Here is a 20,967-nt window from a genome sequence, read left to right as displayed (position 1 = left end):
ACAAATCTCAGGGGGGAAAAACAAGGCAACCCCCCCCCAGACATTTACAACCTTCAAAAATAACTGTAGACAAGTACGTTACATTTTAAATGCAAATTTATTAATTTATAATTGCCTTCATCAATTTCAGCATTTTCCTTCAAAGGATATATCGTCTTACTAAATTGAATGCCAGGCAAGTGATTTGTACATCTCATTGGCTGGCGAGCAGTTGAGGGTGTACCACGCCTACCGCCCGAAGACGGCTGGGATAGGCTCCAGCGCATGCAGAAACCCACTGAGAATAAGCGGTTCAGACAATGCATGCCTCCATTGGATATGGACATGGATGAAAAATACATTTTTAAAACTGCCAGAAAATGACTTCCATTGAATTCATTTCTATCAAATATATTATCTGATTTGAAAATGAGATTTTAACCTAATGTATTTTTTTTAGGAGTGTAATGATTCATCAATTTTATCGATGTTTCAATGTGTCTGTCCTGCAATACAGGTACATCAATCCGCGCTGGACTAGTGTACATCAATGCTGGCCACACATTGACACATATTTTCCAGATATTGATGGATTGAATCGATCATTATTAATGAAATCATTTTATGCTCACAATTCCCAATGCACTTTTTTCAAAATTGAATGGTTATTTTTCATCAACTTTTGTTTTTCATTCGTGTGCGCAATCTCTGGTCGGCGCTTGGGATTTACTTCATGTAAGGCAACATGGATAATTGCAGCAGGGAAGAGGAGGTTTTTAAAATGAAACAAGTGTGTGTGTATTAATGTGTGTGTTTGTGTGTGTGTGTGTTATGAGTTTTCACCTAGGTTCAGACCCCTTAAAAATGTAGTTGTTTTTTATAAATGGCACATCGCCACAGCCACAACTTTTCTCCTTAATTAAACATGTCTAGATGAAACACTCAAATTTGAAGCTGGATAAAATGTCTAGGAGTTCGTTAAAATATGATTCTCTGCTCTTCGAGGCGGCATTGCTCAGTGGTCTTCTCTCAATCGAGAGGTTGAGGTTTGTTTGATCTATGTCCATTATGACCATGTTGAAGAGTGCTTGTGCAAGATACTGAATCCTAGGGGTGGGAACCTCTGGGTACCCTACGACATGATATGCGATACAAGGCTCATGACAACGATTATCTCACGATATGACAATACAGCGATATATTTTTGAGGAAATCGATCCACGATAATAAAACAACAAATTGTACCCACTCCACCAGTATTGACAGCCACTCATCTAGACAGCTGCATGTTCTAACTCCTTTATCTGTTATGTGTTTATTTTGTATATTTCCCCTTACCGCCCTTATTCAGGACTCTCAGCAGCCATCTCCACTGGCCATGCTGGCGGCCACTTGCAGCCGCATTGACACGCCAGGCCAGAACGACTCCCCCGGAGAGCAGCAGCAACAGCAACTGGACATGAGTCAAGGTGTCTTTACCTCCAATGCCAATGGCTGGCAGGTTGTCCCCATCAGTTTGTCGGCATCATCGTGTGGCAACACGGTCGCCACCGACTCTGTGAGCGTACAGACCGGCGGTGAGCCTGGGAAGAGCAGGGGGTTGTTGTCACCATCATCATCAGTGGCTGTGAGCGCTCAGCAGCAGCAGTTTGTGGTCGCTCAGGCGCCAACGCTTCAGAGCCAACCGGTGCTCACTGCCATCCCCAGCGTGATGCCCAACATCCAGTACCAGGTCATTCCTCAGTTCCAGACGGTCGACGGCCAGCCTCTGCAGTTTGCACATAGCCAGCAAGATTCCACTGTGACCGCTGCCACAGCTCCAGGACAGCAGTTCCAGATTGTGTCTTCTGCCAACGGCCAGCAGATCATAGCCGCTGCCAACAGAGGGACTGGGGCAGGGAACATCATCGCCATGCCTGGTCTCATTCAGGGCCACATTCCGCTGCAGAATATCACCCTGGGCAATGGCGTGTTGCAAAACCAGACGCAGTTCCTCGCAAATATGCCCATGTCGCTCAATGGGAACATTACCTTGTTGCCCATCAGCACCGGAGCGAGCGCTCCAGCAACGGACGGCGATGCAAGCGCAAGCCAGCTCGTACAGCAGCAGCCCACGTCCTCCAGCGGCAGCGCGGGTTACATGACCAGTGTGTCCACCGTCACCACGCCGACCTCCTCGTACGGATTGACGCAGAGCAGTAACGGAGCCGTTGTGGCGACATACCAACAGAGCACGTCTTCTCTGGGTGTCCCCATACAGCCGGACAACAGGGAGCAGCAGCAGCAACAACAACAACAACAACAGCAACAGCAGCCAATCCTCATCCAGCCCCAGCAGGTCCTTCAAGGGGCAACGCCGCTCCAAACCATCCAAGCCGGTACCATCACAACGGCGGGCGGTCAGGTGTTTGCCGCCCCAACTCTGAGCCAGGAGGGCCTCCAGAACCTCCAAATTATGCCAAACACTAGCCCCATCCTGTTACGCACGGTCGGGCCCAACGGCCAGATCAGCTGGCAGACCCTGCAGATCCAGACTCCAGCAGGGGCGCAGATCACTTTGGCCCCAGTAGGCCAAACTCAGGGAGCCCCTGCCGCCGGGGGAGTATCGGTCAACACTGTGCAGATCCCCGGTCTCCAGACCATCAATCTCAACACGCTCGGAGGCTCGGGTCTTCAAATGCACCAGCTCCAGAGCGTTCCCATCACCCTCACTAGCACAGCAGGTCAGTCAGGAGGGATCTCCTCTATATATTGTTCAAGTTAACATGTTTGCGATTATAACTGTATGTGTGTGTGAAGAATCAAGGGAAATGGAGAAATGTTGACATTTTGAAAAAACATTTGGGATGTACGCAAATACTTGCCACTTCACCACTCAGTGAGGTACGGGCTCTATGAGGATCTTAACAGTTAATTGCAAATGTTTAGCTTTTTCGTAACAGTACTACTCATGGCACAGAGCAGTGCAGATGATGACTGAAAATTGAAACGGAAGGCGTGCCCCCAACCTGGCTGCTTAGTTCAGGTTAGGGCTGCAACTAAAGATGATCTCAATCATGGATCTATTTATTTTGTGTGTCAATCATTTTATTGGATTAAAAAATATTTAGTTTCCATTCTTGTATTCCAAAACAGGACATTACTTTGAATTGACATAAATTATGATTCAGTTACTGGATTGGTCCATAGCATGTCAGAAAATTGAACAAAAATGATAACCATTGCTTTCCAAAGTAAAAGCAGATGTTTGCACATGGTTATTTTTTATTTTACTGAGGATAAATCTGCTACCATGGTACAGGAATCTGAGAATATTTACTATTGAGTGGTTAACATTCCAAGTATTTGTACTATTTTTCATCAAAGAAGGCCTCCAAACAATCAATTGTCAAAATAATTGTCGATTAGTTGTCGATTAATCATTGCACTTCTGGTTTGGTTTGCCGCTACTTACTGCAAATGACCTGGCCGCATTGCTTGAAAATAGAAAATTACTCTGTCGACAGATGTGAGTAAAAGTAGTGCTGCTGAGTAAACTTGTCAAGCACCCCCCCCAAAAAAAAGTTTTCTCTTCCCAATCTAATCCGTCTCTTATCTCTTTGATCTACGGTGCATTGTGTTTGTTTGTGTGTGCGCGCGCGCATGTCACACCGGTGCAACCAGTCAAACCACTCCAACGGCTATGTCAGTGTGTGTCCCGTGTGTCCTCATCAGGCTCAACCACAACTTCTATGGAGGAAAAGGACGGGGTGTAACTTGACCCCTCCCTTCACTGTGTCGCAAACATGACTCCCGTTAGGTTTCTAGAGATTGATCACATAAATGCAGTCAAACATTCCTCTCCATAGTTCTCTCAATCAAGTACCCGTTTCGAGATTTCTTGGAATAATTGTGTACATTTTCCAGAGAATATGCATTAATCATACAGTCATGTGGGAGGTGCTTATCTATGATACACAGGCGCTCTATCTCAGTAAGAACTTTGTAGAACATTTTATTTGTTTCGGTAGTTAAATTCCAAAAGTATAACTTGTATTTTATACGGATTCGATAAACACATGGGGCAATATGTTTCAGAAGGCCAAAGCCTAATTTCTGTTAAAAATCCATTTAATTTGCTAATGTAATTTTGGGTTTCAATTAGCCATAAGATAATCAACAAAACAATTTAAAAAAAAAATAGAATCAACTGTGCAGAGAACCTACGGGATGTGATCCACTTTTTAAATTTAACAATTTAAATGAATTACAATTTCCATTATATTCTCATTTATTGAGATCAAAATGTTTGCCCTTCTGGTTCTGATCTGAATGTGACTCTTGTCACACAATCGTGTCCAAAAGTTGGAGAATTGGAGGGAGTCCTTGTTTTGTGACATAAAGCATTTTGAGTTGACAAATGGTACCCATTGAAAGATGACATCAGCCCTATGGCACAAGATGGCATGTTCAGCTACCACTGCTTCCTGTTTTTTCATTTGACTTTGATATTTCTGACCTAGAAGTGGTTTTGCACAAACAATTCTCTATTTTTGACTTCAGTTTAGGGATAGACGACAGTGTGTTCAGACTTCAGTGAGGGACACGATACCAACTTGAAAAAATATTAACTGATTTTTAAAATGTGAGAATGGTAGCATGGTGCCACACGGCATCCAGACTGCTGGAAAATACCAAGAATAATTCTTAGTAATACAGGGATGGCAATTTTCCGCGGATATGCGGAAATCCGCCGTTTTATTTCTTAAATTGATCATTTTTGTGAATCGTCTAAATCCGTTGAGAAAATTTAAGGGGGGGGGGGGTCAGGTACCTTACCGTCGAGTTTTCACAAGCTCTCCCGATCAGTCTTTCCATCTTCCGATTGTAAACAGCCCTGCGATTGGACGTGTATGATGTCTTACTTGTTGTGATTGGTCGCCCCGTCCAGGCCACGCCCCTTTCCGCTTTTTTCATCACTAGCCATTGCCATCCCTGGTAATAGAAGAAGCAATGTTGTTAGCTCATCCAGTAAACAGACTGCGGTTTGCAAACTCTTCTCCTTTGCATTTTTTTTTTTTGTGGTGAATGATAAAGTGTTGCAGAGAATGAAATAAATTGTGTGATACCTGTTATGTTTTGGAAAGAATTAACAAGCCCAGCCGCCCAAACAATGCCACACTTCATATTGTTTCACTTTACAATTACGGAATCAGTGTAGCAGCCCATGAAAGGATTTACCATTGTAAATCCTGAACAGCGCCTGAATGTTTTTTGAGCAGGTCAGGGAGGTGAAAAACAAACAAACAAAAGAAGATATAGTTAATATCTCACAGGATAATCTTTTAATCAGTAAAGAGGTTTAAAAAGTGTGTGCATCCCATTTGAGGCAAATGACAATATAGGCAAGTGCATATTTCAGAATTATAAATGTGTTTTTCTGAATTTGCTTAAACCGCTCTGCAGGAGACCAAACGTTGCAGACAGGCCCAGAAAGTTTGGATGACAGCACAGCCCTCGACGACGAGGACATAAGCCCGCCGTCCCAGGGACGTCGCAACCGCAGAGAGGCCTGCACCTGTCCTTTTTGCAAGGATGGTGAAGGACGGTACGTCATGCTCACACCATGACCTCAACCCAGATAAGGCAAAATCCCCATTTTCTTGACATTGGTAAGCTTATTTTGTGTGTGTGTGTCTCTGTGTGTGCTCTGTCACCCCCCCCCCCCCCCAAAAAAAAACCCCCACAGTGACCCAACCAAAAAGAAGCAGCATATTTGCCACATGTCAGGATGTGGCAAGATCTATGGCAAGACGTCACACCTTCGAGCCCACCTGCGCTGGCACACTGGAGAGCGGCCTTTCGTCTGCGGCTGGGCTTTCTGTGGCAAGCGCTTCACACGCTCAGACGAGCTCCAGCGCCACAAGAGGACGCACACAGGTGAAGGGGGTGCAGTGTAACCGCTTTAGCTTACGCCCTGAGAAAGACTAAAAATGCGTCTCAAAATACATCTTTTGTTTTCATGCATGACGCACATTTCCTTGAGCCTATATCAGCCCTGCTCAACATGTAGCGATAGAGAGGTTCTAAAATCAGGCAAGATGCCCTGATAACTGTATATTCTGATGCACATTTGTCTCCAATTTTCCCCAAGGTGAGAAAAGGTTTGCCTGTCCAGACTGTCCTAAACGCTTCATGCGGAGCGACCACCTCTCCAAACACATCAAAACCCACTTCAACAAGAAGGGGGCGCTCCCCAGCAACAGTGGGGCCGCTACGTCCGACACCCCTCCCGCTGCCCAATCCCCGGAGGGCGAGGCCTTGTCGGCCGGCGAACAGCACTCCATCGTCACCATGGAGACGCTATCCCCAGAGAGCATAGCTCGGCTCGCCAGCAGCGGGATCAACATGGTGCAGGTGGACCTGAATCATATCAACGGCAACTATTAAGAAGAGCGCGTCGCATTCAGGGACCGCAGACATTGATCAAACAGGATTATGTATTTCGAGTTGAAAGTTTGATTACCTATTTGTTTACAGAAATCATCATGCCCCCACGACTACAATCGTCTTCGTGATGGGACTGCAATAAAATGACATCATCCCTCTAAAATAATAACGCCCTCAACAATGCTAAGACTACACAGGCCATTACCATGTTCAGCACAATGAAAAGCACAACTTTTTGTTTTTTTCTTAACATCACATAGATCCATAAGCCAACATATACTGTCATTATGTGTATAACCATAACCCACTTTTCCTATGACTGGATAGCCCTTCTCTCACAGTAAAACAGTTGAGTAAGTCAATCATGTTCGTGTTAATTATTACATTGAATTAGAGGGGAAGTCCAAAAATGTTCTTTACAATATTCTGTGCACTACCACTCATCCAAACACGGCATTCTGATTCATGTTGCCTGTGTGGAATATGAATTAAGCACAAAATAAAATCTCATCAGTTTTTATCCTCTGTGGGCGGCCATTTTGCCACTTGTCGACTGAAAATTACATTACAGTTGCTCATGTCACAACTTACTTTCTGGGTTTGGTCGTGTGACGGTCACAAACTGAGTCACAAACTGAGTTCTTAGGCACTCTGTAACTTTCAGTGGCAAAATGGCCGCTGCCTGAGATGGGTAAAAATGGGTGGATTTTGCTGCTTAATTTATATTCCACAAATTCAATAGTAATCAGAATTCCGTGTTTAGACTAGTTGGGGCAGCCAGGTGGGTGACTGATTAGCATGTCAGCCTCACAGTGCTGAGGTGCAGGGTTCAGTTCCAGCTCCGGCCTTCCTGTGTGGAGTTTGCGTGTTCTCCCCGTGCGGGTTTTCTCCGGGTTCTACGGTTTCCTCCCACATTCCAAAAACATGCCTGGCAGGTTAATGGAACACTCTAAATTGTCCCTACAGTATGTGTGAGTGTGAGCGCGGATGGTTGTTCGTCTGTGTGCCCTGCGGTTGGCTGGCAACCAATTTAAAGGTATATCCCACCTACTGCACAAAGACCGCTGGGATAGACTCCAGCACCCACCGTGACCCTTGTGAGGATGAGCGGATCAGAAGATTGATGGATGGATAGACTGATAAGTTGGGGTGCATAGAACATACAGTATTTCAAAGACAATTTTTGGCTGGTCTTCCCCTTTTAGTACATCAATCTATCTTTGATGCCAAATGGAGAAGGCTTTTTTTCCTTTGGGAGAACTGGATTTTCCACACCATCCTGACTCAAGTAAATACGTCTATGGAGACAAATGGCAGCGAGAAAGAGGGAGTACTTAAAATCCTGAGATTAACTATTTAATATGTTTCGGTACACAGCAAAGCTCATGTGTTATGATTCTTTGTTTCATTGCAAACAAAACCCATCCTGTGTATGTGTGTGTGTATATAAATATATATTTGTTAAGGCAGAAAATTCCAGCTATTTTAGCCTAGGCTGGAATGATGTTGATTGTGAGAGGTTGCCTTTTTCGTTGTTTGCCTCTCGTGCGCAATCTTAATCATATGTTATGAGTTTTGTTGCTGTATGTAGCTCAAGTAAGCAATTCATTTGTATACCAGTAGTAATGTTCCAAGGACTTTAACCACCCCCCACCCGAACCACTCTGTGGTACCAGCTGCCACTTTGCTTTCTGGAGTTACTTTTATTTGTGAAAATGTTTTTCAAAGCCGTACGCCGAAAACAGTCAAAACCAAAGTTCATACACAAGCGGAAAAGAGGTGTGCTCATGTCTTGTAGAGTTGTTACTGGACAAAGTAATCGGCACGCGACACCGGGTTCTTGCTTACGTTGTTCCGTGTATTAAAAAGGTCAATTTGGAAGAATGCTTGTCACCACTGTGATAATGTCATCCTTTACGTCACCATGACTGTCTCAGGCTTTATTTTTACATAAACTCTACAGACAAGTTCTCTACCTTTTTCTTCCCCCTGTGTTTTAAATAAGGGATTTTATATTGTATAGTACTGCAAATGCAAACAGCTGGATTAAAACCTCAATATTCTCTGGTTTTAGCTTACTTTATTGTACTTGTGTCCCACTTAAAAACAGAGTAAGCATAATAGAAAAACTTTATTGGTTAAAAAAAAATCGGTATGTAATTTCCAAATTCACATCTCTGTGTCGTCACCATCACTCTTCATTTTGTTGCGGAGACTGGAAGATGAAATGTACGTGTTACACATTTTAAATTCACTCAACTCAATACAGCGGGGTCCTGAGTTTACAAAGTTCCAGTCCATTAATATAAAACAATCACAAAAAACCCCTGCAATAAAATGTGACCATGTATCCTAAGACTGTCCAGTAAACTATGTCACTACATGCCCTTCGGACACTTGAAAACATGTCTGTACCATCATTGACGAAGTACCCATGTATTGTGGTCTTATGCTGAAACATACCTGCTGAGGTAGGAGTGGACATCTGAGAAGCCGTGGTATTTCGCAAGGGGGAAAAGGATGCCGGTGGGGCAGCGGCCGTCTCGCTGGCGGCAGAAGCTGCAGTTGCAAATGCCTCGGCAGGGAGGGCACTGCCACCCCTGACAATACACACACACACACACACACACACACACACACACACAAAGTCATTTAAACACACTTAAAGGATTTTGATAAACAAGATGTTGGTGGTAATCTAGCAATTTTGAAACCTGTAATGTGACTGTGTTTGCAAGAATTAAAGAAGTAAGACTATGGAATGGTGTTCCACAAATTCTAGCTGCATTTCTATCATTGTTCACTTTTCGTACGCTATGCTTATTTATTATTGGTGACCCATATTGAAGAAATGAGAAGTTGGCATAATTGAAAACAATTGTCAAAGGTTTAAAACACGTACAAAATTAACAAAAGGGGAGCTTTATACTGTTACCCGTAAGTTGGGGATTCTCTATGTAGATAACTACAAAAACGGCAACGTAAGGAGCAATTGTTTTGGTATATTTTGAGATAATGAATGACTACCTGTGCGACTTGACTCATTTTGCTTTGACGGGTAGCATTTGTATAGAACACTGCTGTCATGCAACTAGTGGTGAAAACATGGAGTCACAAGCGTGACAAAAGACAGTTTTGATTCGATTGGCAAACAATCCAGGGTGTACCCCCACTTGTCTTGCTTGAAAGCAGCTGGCATCAACTCCAGCTCGCCTGTGACCCTGATGAGGATAAGCACTACAGAAAAATCGATGGAGAGCCGAAGCTCGCAGAACAGCGTGGCGATGATGTTGGCTGGAGGGTCTAACCGGATTTAGCAACGCCTTCTTGACGTCCTCCCCGTATCGGTTCCTCAGACATGGCCCGCAGAACTGGCCCTGGATTCCGCGGCATCTGTTGCTACGACAGCACGTCTTTGTGTCCGATGTCTTTTGCCGACATTGGTGGCACGTGGAGCCCTGGAGGAAAAAAATATATATATACTGTATATCAAACACAACTTCGTCAATATACTGTTCTCCCAAAGCAACACCACATCTTAAGAGCTCAGCGGCCTTCCGAAGGAAGAACTCCACAACAACATGACAACACACAATGTACAAAGTTGATCTTATTTAAAATTATACATGTATAAATCAAAACATTGTTTTCATTTCTATTCTGACACCTTTTTCAGGGATGTCTGGATCACATTTCCGCGCCTCCCCCGACACCCAAGTCCGAGTCCCTTGATTATCAGTATCTACCAAGACCAAGTTTCAAGTCAATAAACACCTCCGCAATGCAATGAAGAAAAAGAAGACCACAACCAAATTGTCTCAATTATGTTATTAATTTATTTACGGTACTCTGAAAAAGGTATCCCAAGATGATAGATACCTTTTGTGTGTGCCTGTAAATTAGCAGTGGTTCAAATCAGGTAAAGAATTAATATATTTTATTCTTGACTTGGGAAATTATGATTGCCCAGAAAAATAAAAATAAAAAAATTGGCCAATTCGTCTCTCTGATGTAAAGTAAAACAAATATTACAGGAAAAAGTATTGTAAAACAGCCAATTGTTCTCCATGTAATTAATACCTTTATTGTTGGAAACAATAAAGAGCAACAAAAAAAAAAAAAAGTACCACCCAGAATTGTTTCATCATACAATTTTTTAAATTAAGATTAATCTGTTACTGAAATTTTATTCTGCCAAATGGAATCAATGCAAAAATCCATATTGATCGGTCTCGAAATATGATGGCGACAGTTTGATTCCATTCCACCCTCATGAAATTGCGCTATTTTCTACGAACAAAAAGGCGGCCAGCATCTTGCAACTGAGTGCCTTCCACTGTACGAAGCAATTACATTTCGTTCCTGAAGTAGACTGCGGTGTGGACTTACAGTGACTCTGTTGTAGACTTTCTCGGTCATGTGGTCGGCCACCAGTTGAAGCTCGTCCTCCGTGATGTCGTCCACGGGTCGCATCACGTGAGGGTTGAGATTGGGCTGTGGGGTGCTACGCCGCTGCGGGGCTCGCCGTACCTGCAACCCAAAGTAAAACACAATATGAAAACAGTAAAATTGACCGACACTGTCAAGGAAAGAGAAACTACCTCCAGGAGCTCCTCCTCCAAGCTGAGCCCTAGCTCGGCTTCCCGGGGGTCAGAGGGGTCCTCGTATCCCCCCATGGAGCGGGTCTGGCGGCGCGACACCCGCTCCGGGTTCTTCCTGGGCTCCCTTAACGAGCGAGGTGGACGCTGACGGGTTTGTACAACACAACCCAATATGAGACACTGAGAGGCGTTCACCGGTCACAGTACAGTATTAGGTTCACTTACACAACCCAGTGAGGTGTGGTCTAAGAAGTGTATTAAAATGTCTGCCTTTTTAGAATTAACAAAGCTCATTTTCGAATGACATAGTAAGGAAGGCACCTTACTCCTGGATGGTATGTTCCAATTAGTCACCAAGTATATCACATCCACTTTAGAAAAAATGAACACTTTGATCAAATGAACACCTGTTTACCCATTACACACACACACACACACAGACACACACACACACACACACACACACACACACACACACACACACACACACACACACACACACACACACACACACACACACACAAAATGGTTCCAAGTGTAATCGTCGGACTTCAGAGATGCATCCGACTGCAACGGACAGTTCGGATGAAAAAATCGCACACTGCAAGAACCAAGACAAGGGCACGGAAAATCCTACTGGACCCCCCCGGCACCCTGCCCACCACCTTTTCCAGCTACTCCCCTCAGGCAGGCGCTACCGATCCATGTGCACCAAATACAGCAGACACTTGAACAGCTTCTTCCCAAACAAACTCGAACTAAAATACCCAGAGTCACCCCTGATAATTTTGGGCGATTTTAATAGAGCACATCTTAACCGTGAACTTCCCAGATATAAGCAGCACATCGACTGTTTCACCAGAGAAGGCAACATTCTAGACCACTGCTATACAACAATCAAAAATTCATACCGATCGGTCGCCCGTGCAGCATTGGGTCTTTCTGACCACAATTTAATCCACTTAATACCTACATACAGACAGAAACTCAAATGTGTTAAACCGGTTGTTAAGACTGTGAAAAAAATGGACAGATGAAGCAAAGCTAGCTCTACAAGAATGCTTAGACTGCACTGATTGGGGCGTCTTTGAAACTTCAACGGGCACACTGGATGAATACACAGACACTGTAACATCATACATCAGTTTCTGTGAGGACATGTGTGTACCAACGAAGTCCTTCCGCTCCTTCAACAATAACAAGCCATGGTTTACTCCCAAACTCAGGCAACTCAGGAAAGAGAAAGAGGCCGCATTTAGAAGTGGATTTCGGGCACTGTACAAACACGCCCGAAACCAATTGACAAAGGAAATTAACATCGCTAAGAGAAGCTATGCAGAGAGGCTGAAAAACCAGTTCTCTGCTAACGACTCTGCATCTGTATGGAATGGCCTGAAAGCAATCACTAACTATAGAATGCCACCCCCCCCCCCCAAACAGTGAACAATAAGGGTCTTGCTAATGAACTAAACATGTTTTTCTGCCGATTTGAAAAGGTCACCCCCATTTCCCACACACACCCACCTCTACCAGAAACCACTCTACCGACCCCCCCGCCACCCTCTTTTTCTCCACTACAGATCCACGAACAGGATGTGAGACGGCTCTTCAAGCAGCAGAAGATCAAGAAAGCTGTGGGGCCCGACAAAGTGTCCCCCTCCTGCCTGAAAGTCTGCGCTGACCAGCTGGCTCCGGTCTTCACACAAATCTTCAACAGATCCCTGGAGCTGTGTGAGGTCCCATCCTGCTTCAAACAGTCTACCATCATCCCAGTTCCCAAGAAATCGGCAACATCGGAACTGAACGACTATAGGCCTGTCGCCCTGACGTCTGTGGTCATGAAGTCCTTTGAACGCCTTCTGCTGAACCACCTAAAGAACGTCACCGGACCCCTGCTGGACCCTCTCCAGTTTGCCTACCGGGCAAACAGGTCTGTGGAAGACGCAGTCAACATAGGTCTGCACTACATCCTCGAGCACCTCGACAGCACAGGGACCTACGCAAGGATTCTGTTTGTGGATTTCAGCTCTGCGTTCAACACCATCATCCCGGAACTCCTCACCCCCAAACTTCTCCACCTCGGTGTGTCCCCTACGATCTGCCAGTGGATCCTCAGCTTCCTGACGGGACGGACACAACAGGTGAGACTGGGAGCAACAACATCATCAATACGCACCACCAGCACTGGAGCCCCACAGCGATGTGTCCTCTCTCCACTGCTCTTCTCTCTCTACACAAACGATTGCACCTCAACAGATCCAGCTGTCAAACTCATAAAGTTCGCAGACGACACCACGGTCATCGGTCTCATCAAAGACGGCGACGAGTCTGCGTACCGCCAACAAGTGGAGCAGCTGGAGCTCTGGTGCAGCCGACACAACCTCGGGCTGAACACGCTCAAGACTGTAGAGATGATCGTGGACTTCAGGAAACATTCTTCTCCACAGTTGCCCCTCACACTATCCAACTGCCCTGTGTCAACCGTCGAGACCTTCAAGTTCCTGGGAATCACAGTCTCCCAGGACATGAAGTGGGAAGTCAACACCATCTCCATCCTGAAAAGGGCCCGGCAGAGGATGTACTTCCTGAGGCCGCTGAGGAAGCATGGCCTGCCACAGGAGGTGCTCCGACAGTTCTACACGGCAGTCATCGAATCAATCCTGTGTTCTTCCATCACGGTTTGGTTTGGGGCCGCCACAAAAAAGGACAAAATCCGACTTCAACGGACAGTTAGGACGGCGGAAAAAATCGTTGGCACCGCCCTACCCACTCTTGAGGACTTGCACACTGCAAGAATCAAGACAAGGGCACGGAAAATCCTCCTGGATCCCCCGCACCCTGCCCACCACCTTTTCCAGCTACTCCCCTCAGGCAGACGCTACAGATCCATGCGCACCAAATCCAGTAGACACTTAAACAGCTTCTTCCCTCTAGCCATTAACTCCTTAAACAGTCACTGACGTAGTCACTCTTCTTGTACTACAAATACTGCTACTGGTTACTCTAAAATGGTTCAATGATTTGTTGTTTACGATGATACTAATGCAGCGTGTTATACCGGAGACAAATTCCTTGTGTGTTCTACATACTTGGCCAATAAAGATGATTCTTATTCTGATTCCCTCTCACCATTAACTTCCTAAACCAGGGGTGTCAAACTCATTTCACATTGTGGGCCACATACGGCTTCGGTAGATGTCAAGTGGGTCGGACCATTAAAATTATATCATACTCTGCTATAAATAACCAAAATAACATGTCTCTCCTTTGTTTTGGTCTAAAGAAGCACAAGAACATGAGGAAAACGTTGAAATTTAATGAACATATCTTTTGCAAAACATTTCATGTAGCACCTTAGATTTCCTTTGGCAAAAGTGCAATTTACTTTTATCATTCATATATATGCATTGCAACTGATTCCACTGATTGTACAATGACACAAAACTTAAACAAGTACTGTAACTGGTAGTGAAAAATATAGTAATGCATATTAAGATTAAACGAGATTTATAAAGAAAGGAATTTTTAAAACATTTATACATGTGCATATACAATCTAAATGTAATCCCTGCCTACACTTCACAAACTAAGAAGAGTGCTCTGAAATGTGTAAAGAATAAAGTATTCACATGTCCTTGATAGAGTCTGCTGTGTTGCGTCCGTCCCAGTGACAGACTGAGGCTGCTATTGTCTTCTTCTCTGATCAAAACAGTGTGTTCCCTAGCAGATACTCCACGAATTGAACCTTATTAAAAATATTCATTCAGTGTATTTTATGTATTTTTTCACTTTTAAATGATCCTGCGGGCCTGATCGAACCTCCTCGGGGGCCGGTTCCGGCCCACAGGTTTGACACCACTGCCCTAAACAGTAACCCAAATCTACCCGTATAGTGGCTGTTTGCAATTTTGCACAACCCTGTGGTTGCCAACCATTACCGCTATAATCATTGTAGCTCCAGCTCTGTTCTCATTTGAACCACTGTCACTGATCTATATTCCACAGCACCAGACACTTTCAAGCGCTCAAAGGACATCTGCATAATTGCACACTTGTTGTACCACAAATACTGCTACTGGTCACTTTAAAATGGAGCAATGATTTTCTGCACCGACTGCACAACTGTTATAGTATTGTATTCTACCACCGATCACTTTAGCTCTGCTTGATACTTTGCACATTGTCTCACAAATGTCATTGGGTGGTACCACCGCACAACGGTACACTTAAGTTACGGAATGTCCTTCCATACTTATTTGTCATGTCCTTGTTTATGATGATACTAGTGCAGCATGTACTACCGGAGACAAATTCCTTGTGTGTTCTACATACTTGGCCAATAAAGATGATTCTGATTTGTACAAACAGAAATGTGGAATACAACAGTATTTCAAAAGGGGTTTTTTGTTTTTGTTTTTTTTGTTTTTTAGAAATGAGCTGCTGCTCATCTGATTTTGTTTAACTTGTGAGCAATGACTCAGTTTATGCTTCCGGTGTTCTACAAAACTGAACATTATAACCTTTGTTAAAGGAATGTTGTTTTTGACAGAACACTTTATCAAATCTTTTTGGATTGTGTACATAGTGTTGATGAATGACCACTTTTTCCATCTACTTACAGAGATTTTGTCTTTGGGTTTCTTTGCTTCTTGTTTTTTCAGAAAACTGGCATCTCCCGACATCTTCTGCAGGTCCGCCATCAGCTGAGCCAACTAACGCACAGCAAAGAGAAAACAGTGGCTTTTTTTACTCTAGCTTTAGCAACTTTGTGATTTCTGCACGATTGTGAGTGAACCGATGCTCTCTTTCAGGTTTACCATGGCTTTGTTTGCCTTTATGTTGAGCTCTCTCCTCACCAAAAAACAATCAGACATATCCTCAGGTTCTTTCAAATGAACAGATCTGATCTCTTTCACCAGACTCTTTTGGGTTCTCTCTTCCGCCTCTCCATCATTCTCATCGTCTTCGTCGTCGTCATCATAATTATGTGAGTTGTTGACAGTCAGTGACGAGTGGAGGGCCGTACTCAGCCTGATGGTTTTAGACATTTTGATATTCTGTTGCTTGGAGGTAACAGAAGAAGGCCAGTCTCGATCTTGACCTTCGTATCCATCTTCCAGGAGACTATCCTGAATTGGGGGTGAGCAAACAGGTTTCAATCCAATGCGCCGTAGACCATTGAGGTATCATATTATACAACTACTTCCAGATGTGATAAATGTGCCCTTTTCTAATGTTTGTAACTATAACTTGACTCTATGTTTGTGCTTTACTCACAGAAATTGATAAACCCCTGCGCCTCAACGTCAAAATAACGATGATTTAAATGCGTCAGCAGGGGTGACACTGTCCCATTTATTGTGTCATTAGTCAGTCATATCTAAAAATAGCTAACTTCTACTTCAAAAGAGATATTAAATAATCTCTCTCGCTCTCTCTCACTCACTCACACACACACAATAAAATTAACATGACGTGTATGCACAAAAAAATGTCTGACCTGGTCGCAGTGGTCGCTCAGTTCATCTTCACAAAAGCCATAAAACGTTTTTTCACTGTCAGAGTCTTCGGCGAAAACTTCAGCCAGGTCCTTTGTAAGGTGGAACATCCTCAAAGGTTCCTTCCAACACAACAAAAACGAAGGTCAAATAATGTTTCAATTAGCAATATTTGTGATAACCTTTTAGATAGCCGAGGCAGGAAATGGAACAGATGAGGTTGCTTGCAATTTAGACGACTGATTGATTGAAGGACGCGCTTGTTTTTGTCAAAAGGGTGACGCGAATACTATAGCAATATCATTGCGTATAATCTCCACCCGCGTCGGATCACCGCGGGATTGAAAACAGACATCTTTAAATGATCGAAAGCGGAAGAGAATTAACCCATGAGATCCACAAATAATAATGTTTAAAAGACAAAATAGGTATACATGCAGGACTGTATAAAACTGTGATGCGTACAAGATAGCAAGGCCCAGTTTTAACAGCTTCGTTTATCATTGTGGTGGTATTTGTTTATATGGAGTGATTATAGTTTCCGCAGGTTGCAGTTTTTCCTCCAAAAATTATTATATGGACCACTGTTTGCTATTATTTTTAAAAATGCATTGAAAATTCAATATAAAAACGTAATACTCACTCCAGCGTACATATATTTTTATTAAACAATTTATGAATATTGTTATTTTCTCTCTTTCGTGACGCCTTGCCAGCCCTGTGCAATTGTGTAGTTTACTGCCACCTATTGGTGAGTTCTTGTAATACACGTGTCTATTTTGCTGGCTTTGACTTTAAAACAACAAAACATATTTTACATATTTTAATGTCATTTGATCCGTATCAGAAACGGTTTAAAATGTCACACTTCGAAGGCCGGAACAGGAACATCACAAATAATTTATGTATTCATATGTTTAATTTCAGATATTCAGGATTTTAAGATCTCCATTATGAAGTATTGCAATTATGTATTGTATGTACTGTACATGTATTATATAATTAACCCACGCGCTAACTGGGGATGCTGGTCGCATGGACCAGGTGCTGAAGAATATGAGGGACTATCGCTTGGGCATCTTAGGCGTTAGTGAAATGAGGTGGACGGGGCAAGGGCGTCTAGTGGTTGATGGAGCAACTTTTCTGTACTCTGGGAAGCAAGACCACCATTCCCATGGAGTCGGCATCATCCTCTCCAATAGTGCAGCAAAAGCATTGATTGGATGGAAGCCGGTGAATGAACGGATTATTACAGCAAGGCTCTACACCAGATATGCCAAAGTAACCATCGTACAAGTCTATGCCCCAACCGAAGCTGCCTCAGCGGACGATAAAGACACCTTCTACAACCAGCTCCAGACCGTGCTTGAGGAGATCCCCAGACATGACATCAAAATGCTGATTGGAGACTTCAACGCAAAACTGGATAATGACAGAAGGGGCCTGAATGCCACAGTTGGACCACATGGGTCTGCAGGCTCCACGAACGACAACGGGGAGAGACTGTTGATGCTAACCAGTACCAACGGCCTCAGCATTGGCAACACCTTTTTTGAGCACAAGCGGATCCACAAAGTAACCTGGGTTTCACCTGGTGGCGGGACCCAGAACGAACTGGACTACATCTGCATCAACACAAGGTGGCGCTCGTCATTGCTCGACGTTCGCTCCCACAGAGGTGCAGATGTGGGTTCAGACCACTTCCTTGTGGTGAGTAAAATCAAGCTGAAGCTGAAGAAGGTGAAAAGGGTGCAGCCCAAGAGACCTTATGCAGTGGACAAGCTAAAGGATAACAACATCTCAGAAAGCTTCTGTGAGGAGTTGAGTAGGAAGCTCAAGGTATCACAACACCTTGCAAACATTGAGGAGCAGTGGAGTATGTTCTCTTGTGCCATTGCTGAAACTGCAGAAGCAGTTATCGGCACAAAGAGGGGTACCAACAAAGAGAGATGGATAACAGACAACACCTGGAAGTTGATTGATGAAAGGAAAGTGGCCAAGATAAAAAGAGAACAAAAGAGGAGGCTCCGGAGCTGGAGGATGGAAGACGAGGAGTACAGGCGCTTGGACAGGGCAGTGAAGAAGAGTTGCAGGAAGGATAAAAGACAGTGGCTAGAAGAGAAAGCAAGAGAGGCACAGGAAGCAGCCGAGAACAACAACACGACGACCCTATACAAGATCGTGCGGGAGCTAACCAACTCCAGGAGCAGCTCTAGCGTGCCAATCAGGAGCAAGGATGGCAGGACACTTCTAAGCGACGAGGAGCAAGAAGCAAGATGGCTGGAACACTTCAGGGAGGTTCTCAACCAACCAATGCCTCCCGTGCTCTTCAATTTCGATCAAGAGACACCAGCTCCAGCTCTAAATATTACATCGAAAGAGATATCCGAGACTGAGGTTGCCAGAGCAATCAAGGGCCTTAAGAACAACAAGGCACCGGGACTCGATGAGGTAGCTGCCGAGATGTTGAAACACGGCCAAGACGCTGTTGTGGAGAGCCTTACCCACCTGTTCAACCTGATTTGGCATGCTGAAGAGGTTCCTGCCGACTGGAGACGTGGGGTCATTGTCACGCTTCCTAAGAAGGGAAACCTCGCAGACTGCAATAACTGGCGGGGCATTACACTGCTGTCAATCCCCAGCAAGGTATTCTGCAGTGTCCTGCTACATCGCCTTAAAGATGAAGTGGATAACATCTTGAGGGAAGAGCAAGCCGGTTTCAGGAAAGGAAGGTCTTGCGCCGAACAGATCTTTACCCTTCGAAACATCATAGAGCAGTGCCAAGAACTTCAGACACCACTCATGATCAACTATATCGATTTCAAGAAAGCCTTCGACAGCATCCACCGGGAGTCACTGTGGCAGATCGTCCAGCTGTATGGTGTACCCCTCAAGTACATCAACATCTTCAGGTCATTGTACCACAACTCAACCTGTTGTGTCAAAACCAACAGTGGCACAACTGATGATTTTGACATTGTCACTGGTGTAAGACAGGGTTGCATTCTGTCACCCCTACTCTTCATCATCATAATTGACTTTGTGATGAGGAAGTCCATCACAGGGGAAGAAGTTGGTATCAAGTGGGGAGGGAGCAGACTAGCTGACCTGGAATTTGCAGATGATTTGGCTCTGTTAAGTCACACCCAGCCCGCACTCCAGGAGTTGACCAACAATCTGCATGAGCACGGAGTTAAGGTCGGTTTACGAATTAGCCAGGAAAAGACCAAGGCCATGGCCGTCGGACAGCACCAACACCTTCAACCACTCACTCTACACCAACATGACATAGAGTACATTGACAGCTTCACATATCTTGGGAGTAACATCTCAAATACAGGTGGTGTGGAGAAAGACGTCAACAGTAGACTTGGTAAAGCTGCGGGAGTGTTCCAACGCCTCCGCAACATCTGGTCATCGAAAGCCATCACTACGACCACCAAGCTACGCCTCTATATGTCAGTGGTTATCCCAACAGCGATTTACGCCTGTGAGACATGGATGAAGACAGCCAACATAACCAACAAGTTAGATGTCTTTCATCGGCGTTGCCTGAGATCCATCCTGAGGATCTCATGGAGAGACCACATCACCAACGAGGAGGTGATGAAGAGGGCAGGAGTGGCTGAACTGTCAGACATTGTCTCTGAAAGGAGAAGGAAAATGATCGGCCACGTACTCCGGCTGCCAAGAGAGAGACCGGCAAGTGTGGCCATGGACTGGATGCCAGAGGGTGGAAAGAGGAAGAGAGGTAGGCCAAAGAAGACGTGGAGACAGACTGCCAAAGAAGACCTCAGTGAGATGGGTGTCAGCTGGCATGGAGCAAGAAAGGTCGCCAGTGACCGGAACAAATGGAGGAGGCTCGTCGCCCAATGTTCCAAATAGGAGCGGGCGGAACTAACTATAACTAACTAACTGGGGATGTATTACCTTGACCATGTAGGTAGCATGGTGTGGTGGTTGGTTTCCACCTCACAGTCGAGAGGTCTCAGGTTAAAATCTCAGCTCAGCTTTTGTGGTCCGGTGGCCAGCAAGTCCAAATGCGCTGTAAACGGATGAACGCTGCAAAGAGAGGAATGTTGCAAGCAAGCAAACAAATAAACGAACAAACGACGCAAACCAAAAAAAGTCAAACAGACGTGCAAACTAAAACAATACACAAAACAACTGCAAAACAAAAAACGCAGCAAGTAAGAAATGCTGTAAATGGCCAAACGCTGCAAAGACAGTAATGATCCAAACAACAAACACCAATCATCCATCTGCGTGTAGCCTATCCCAGCTGACTTCGGGCAGAAGGCCGACTACACCCTGAACTGGTCGCCAATCAGTCACAGGGCACAAGCATTCACACCTACGCGCATACCTCACAAAAACATTAAGACATTATTGCAGAAAAAACACAAACATGAGAAAGAAATACTGCAATCACAGCAACAGAGTGGAAGGAAACATTAAAA

The 20,967-nt window shown here is 44.5% G+C and overlaps 3 protein-coding genes across 4 annotated transcripts in view; 1 reads left to right on the top strand and 2 right to left on the bottom strand.

Annotated features, from left to right (window-relative positions):
• The window catches only part of LOC147201052 (uncharacterized), a 15,050-nt gene extending 13,602 nt beyond the window's left edge, over positions 1-1,448 (bottom strand). The window contains exon 1 of the mRNA XM_086116849.1: positions 1,318-1,448. The gene's annotated coding sequence lies outside the window, so the exon portion shown is untranslated. The remainder of the gene's footprint in view (positions 1-1,317) is intronic.
• sp1 (sp1 transcription factor) overlaps positions 1-8,473 on the top strand; it is a 9,993-nt gene extending 1,520 nt beyond the window's left edge. For both annotated transcript variants that reach the window (XM_086116842.1, XM_086116843.1), the window contains exons 3-6: positions 1,331-2,702; positions 5,425-5,566; positions 5,708-5,898; positions 6,113-8,473. In XM_086116842.1, the coding sequence (XP_085972968.1) occupies positions 1,331-2,702; positions 5,425-5,566; positions 5,708-5,898; positions 6,113-6,408 (2,001 nt within the window). In that variant the 3' untranslated portion in view covers positions 6,409-8,473. The remainder of the gene's footprint in view (positions 1-1,330; positions 2,703-5,424; positions 5,567-5,707; positions 5,899-6,112) is intronic.
• Positions 8,469-20,967, bottom strand: LOC147201050 (cell division cycle-associated protein 7-like). The gene is made up of 9 exons (XM_086116844.1): positions 20,438-20,967; positions 16,510-16,629; positions 15,827-16,138; positions 15,629-15,721; positions 11,010-11,153; positions 10,798-10,938; positions 9,717-9,866; positions 8,872-9,008; positions 8,469-8,623 (listed from the first exon to the last, which is right to left on the bottom strand). The coding sequence occupies exons 1-9, from the start codon at positions 20,444-20,446 to the stop codon at positions 8,578-8,580; spliced, it is 1,152 nt and encodes a 383-aa protein (XP_085972970.1). The 5' UTR covers positions 20,447-20,967; the 3' UTR covers positions 8,469-8,577.

The sequence above is a fragment of the Hippocampus guttulatus genome, chromosome 8 (assembly GCF_054856545.1).
Source record: "Hippocampus guttulatus isolate MCC_2025c chromosome 8, RoL_Hgut_1.0, whole genome shotgun sequence".
Classification (NCBI taxonomy): domain Eukaryota; kingdom Metazoa; phylum Chordata; class Actinopteri; order Syngnathiformes; family Syngnathidae; genus Hippocampus; species Hippocampus guttulatus.
This window is presented reverse-complemented; position numbering and strand designations above follow the sequence as displayed.

Excerpts from the sequence above, each read along its gene's own strand:
- LOC147201050 (XM_086116844.1), bottom strand. Across the intron at positions 11,154-15,628 it reads AACCCAAAGACAAAATCTCT|CGTCCACCTCGCTCGTTAAG; the intron begins GTAAGTAGATGG and ends CAAACCCGTCAG. Across the intron at positions 8,624-8,871 it reads GTCCACTCCTACCTCAGCAG|TCTCCGCAACAAAATGAAGA; the intron begins GTATGTTTCAGC and ends TTCATCTTCCAG.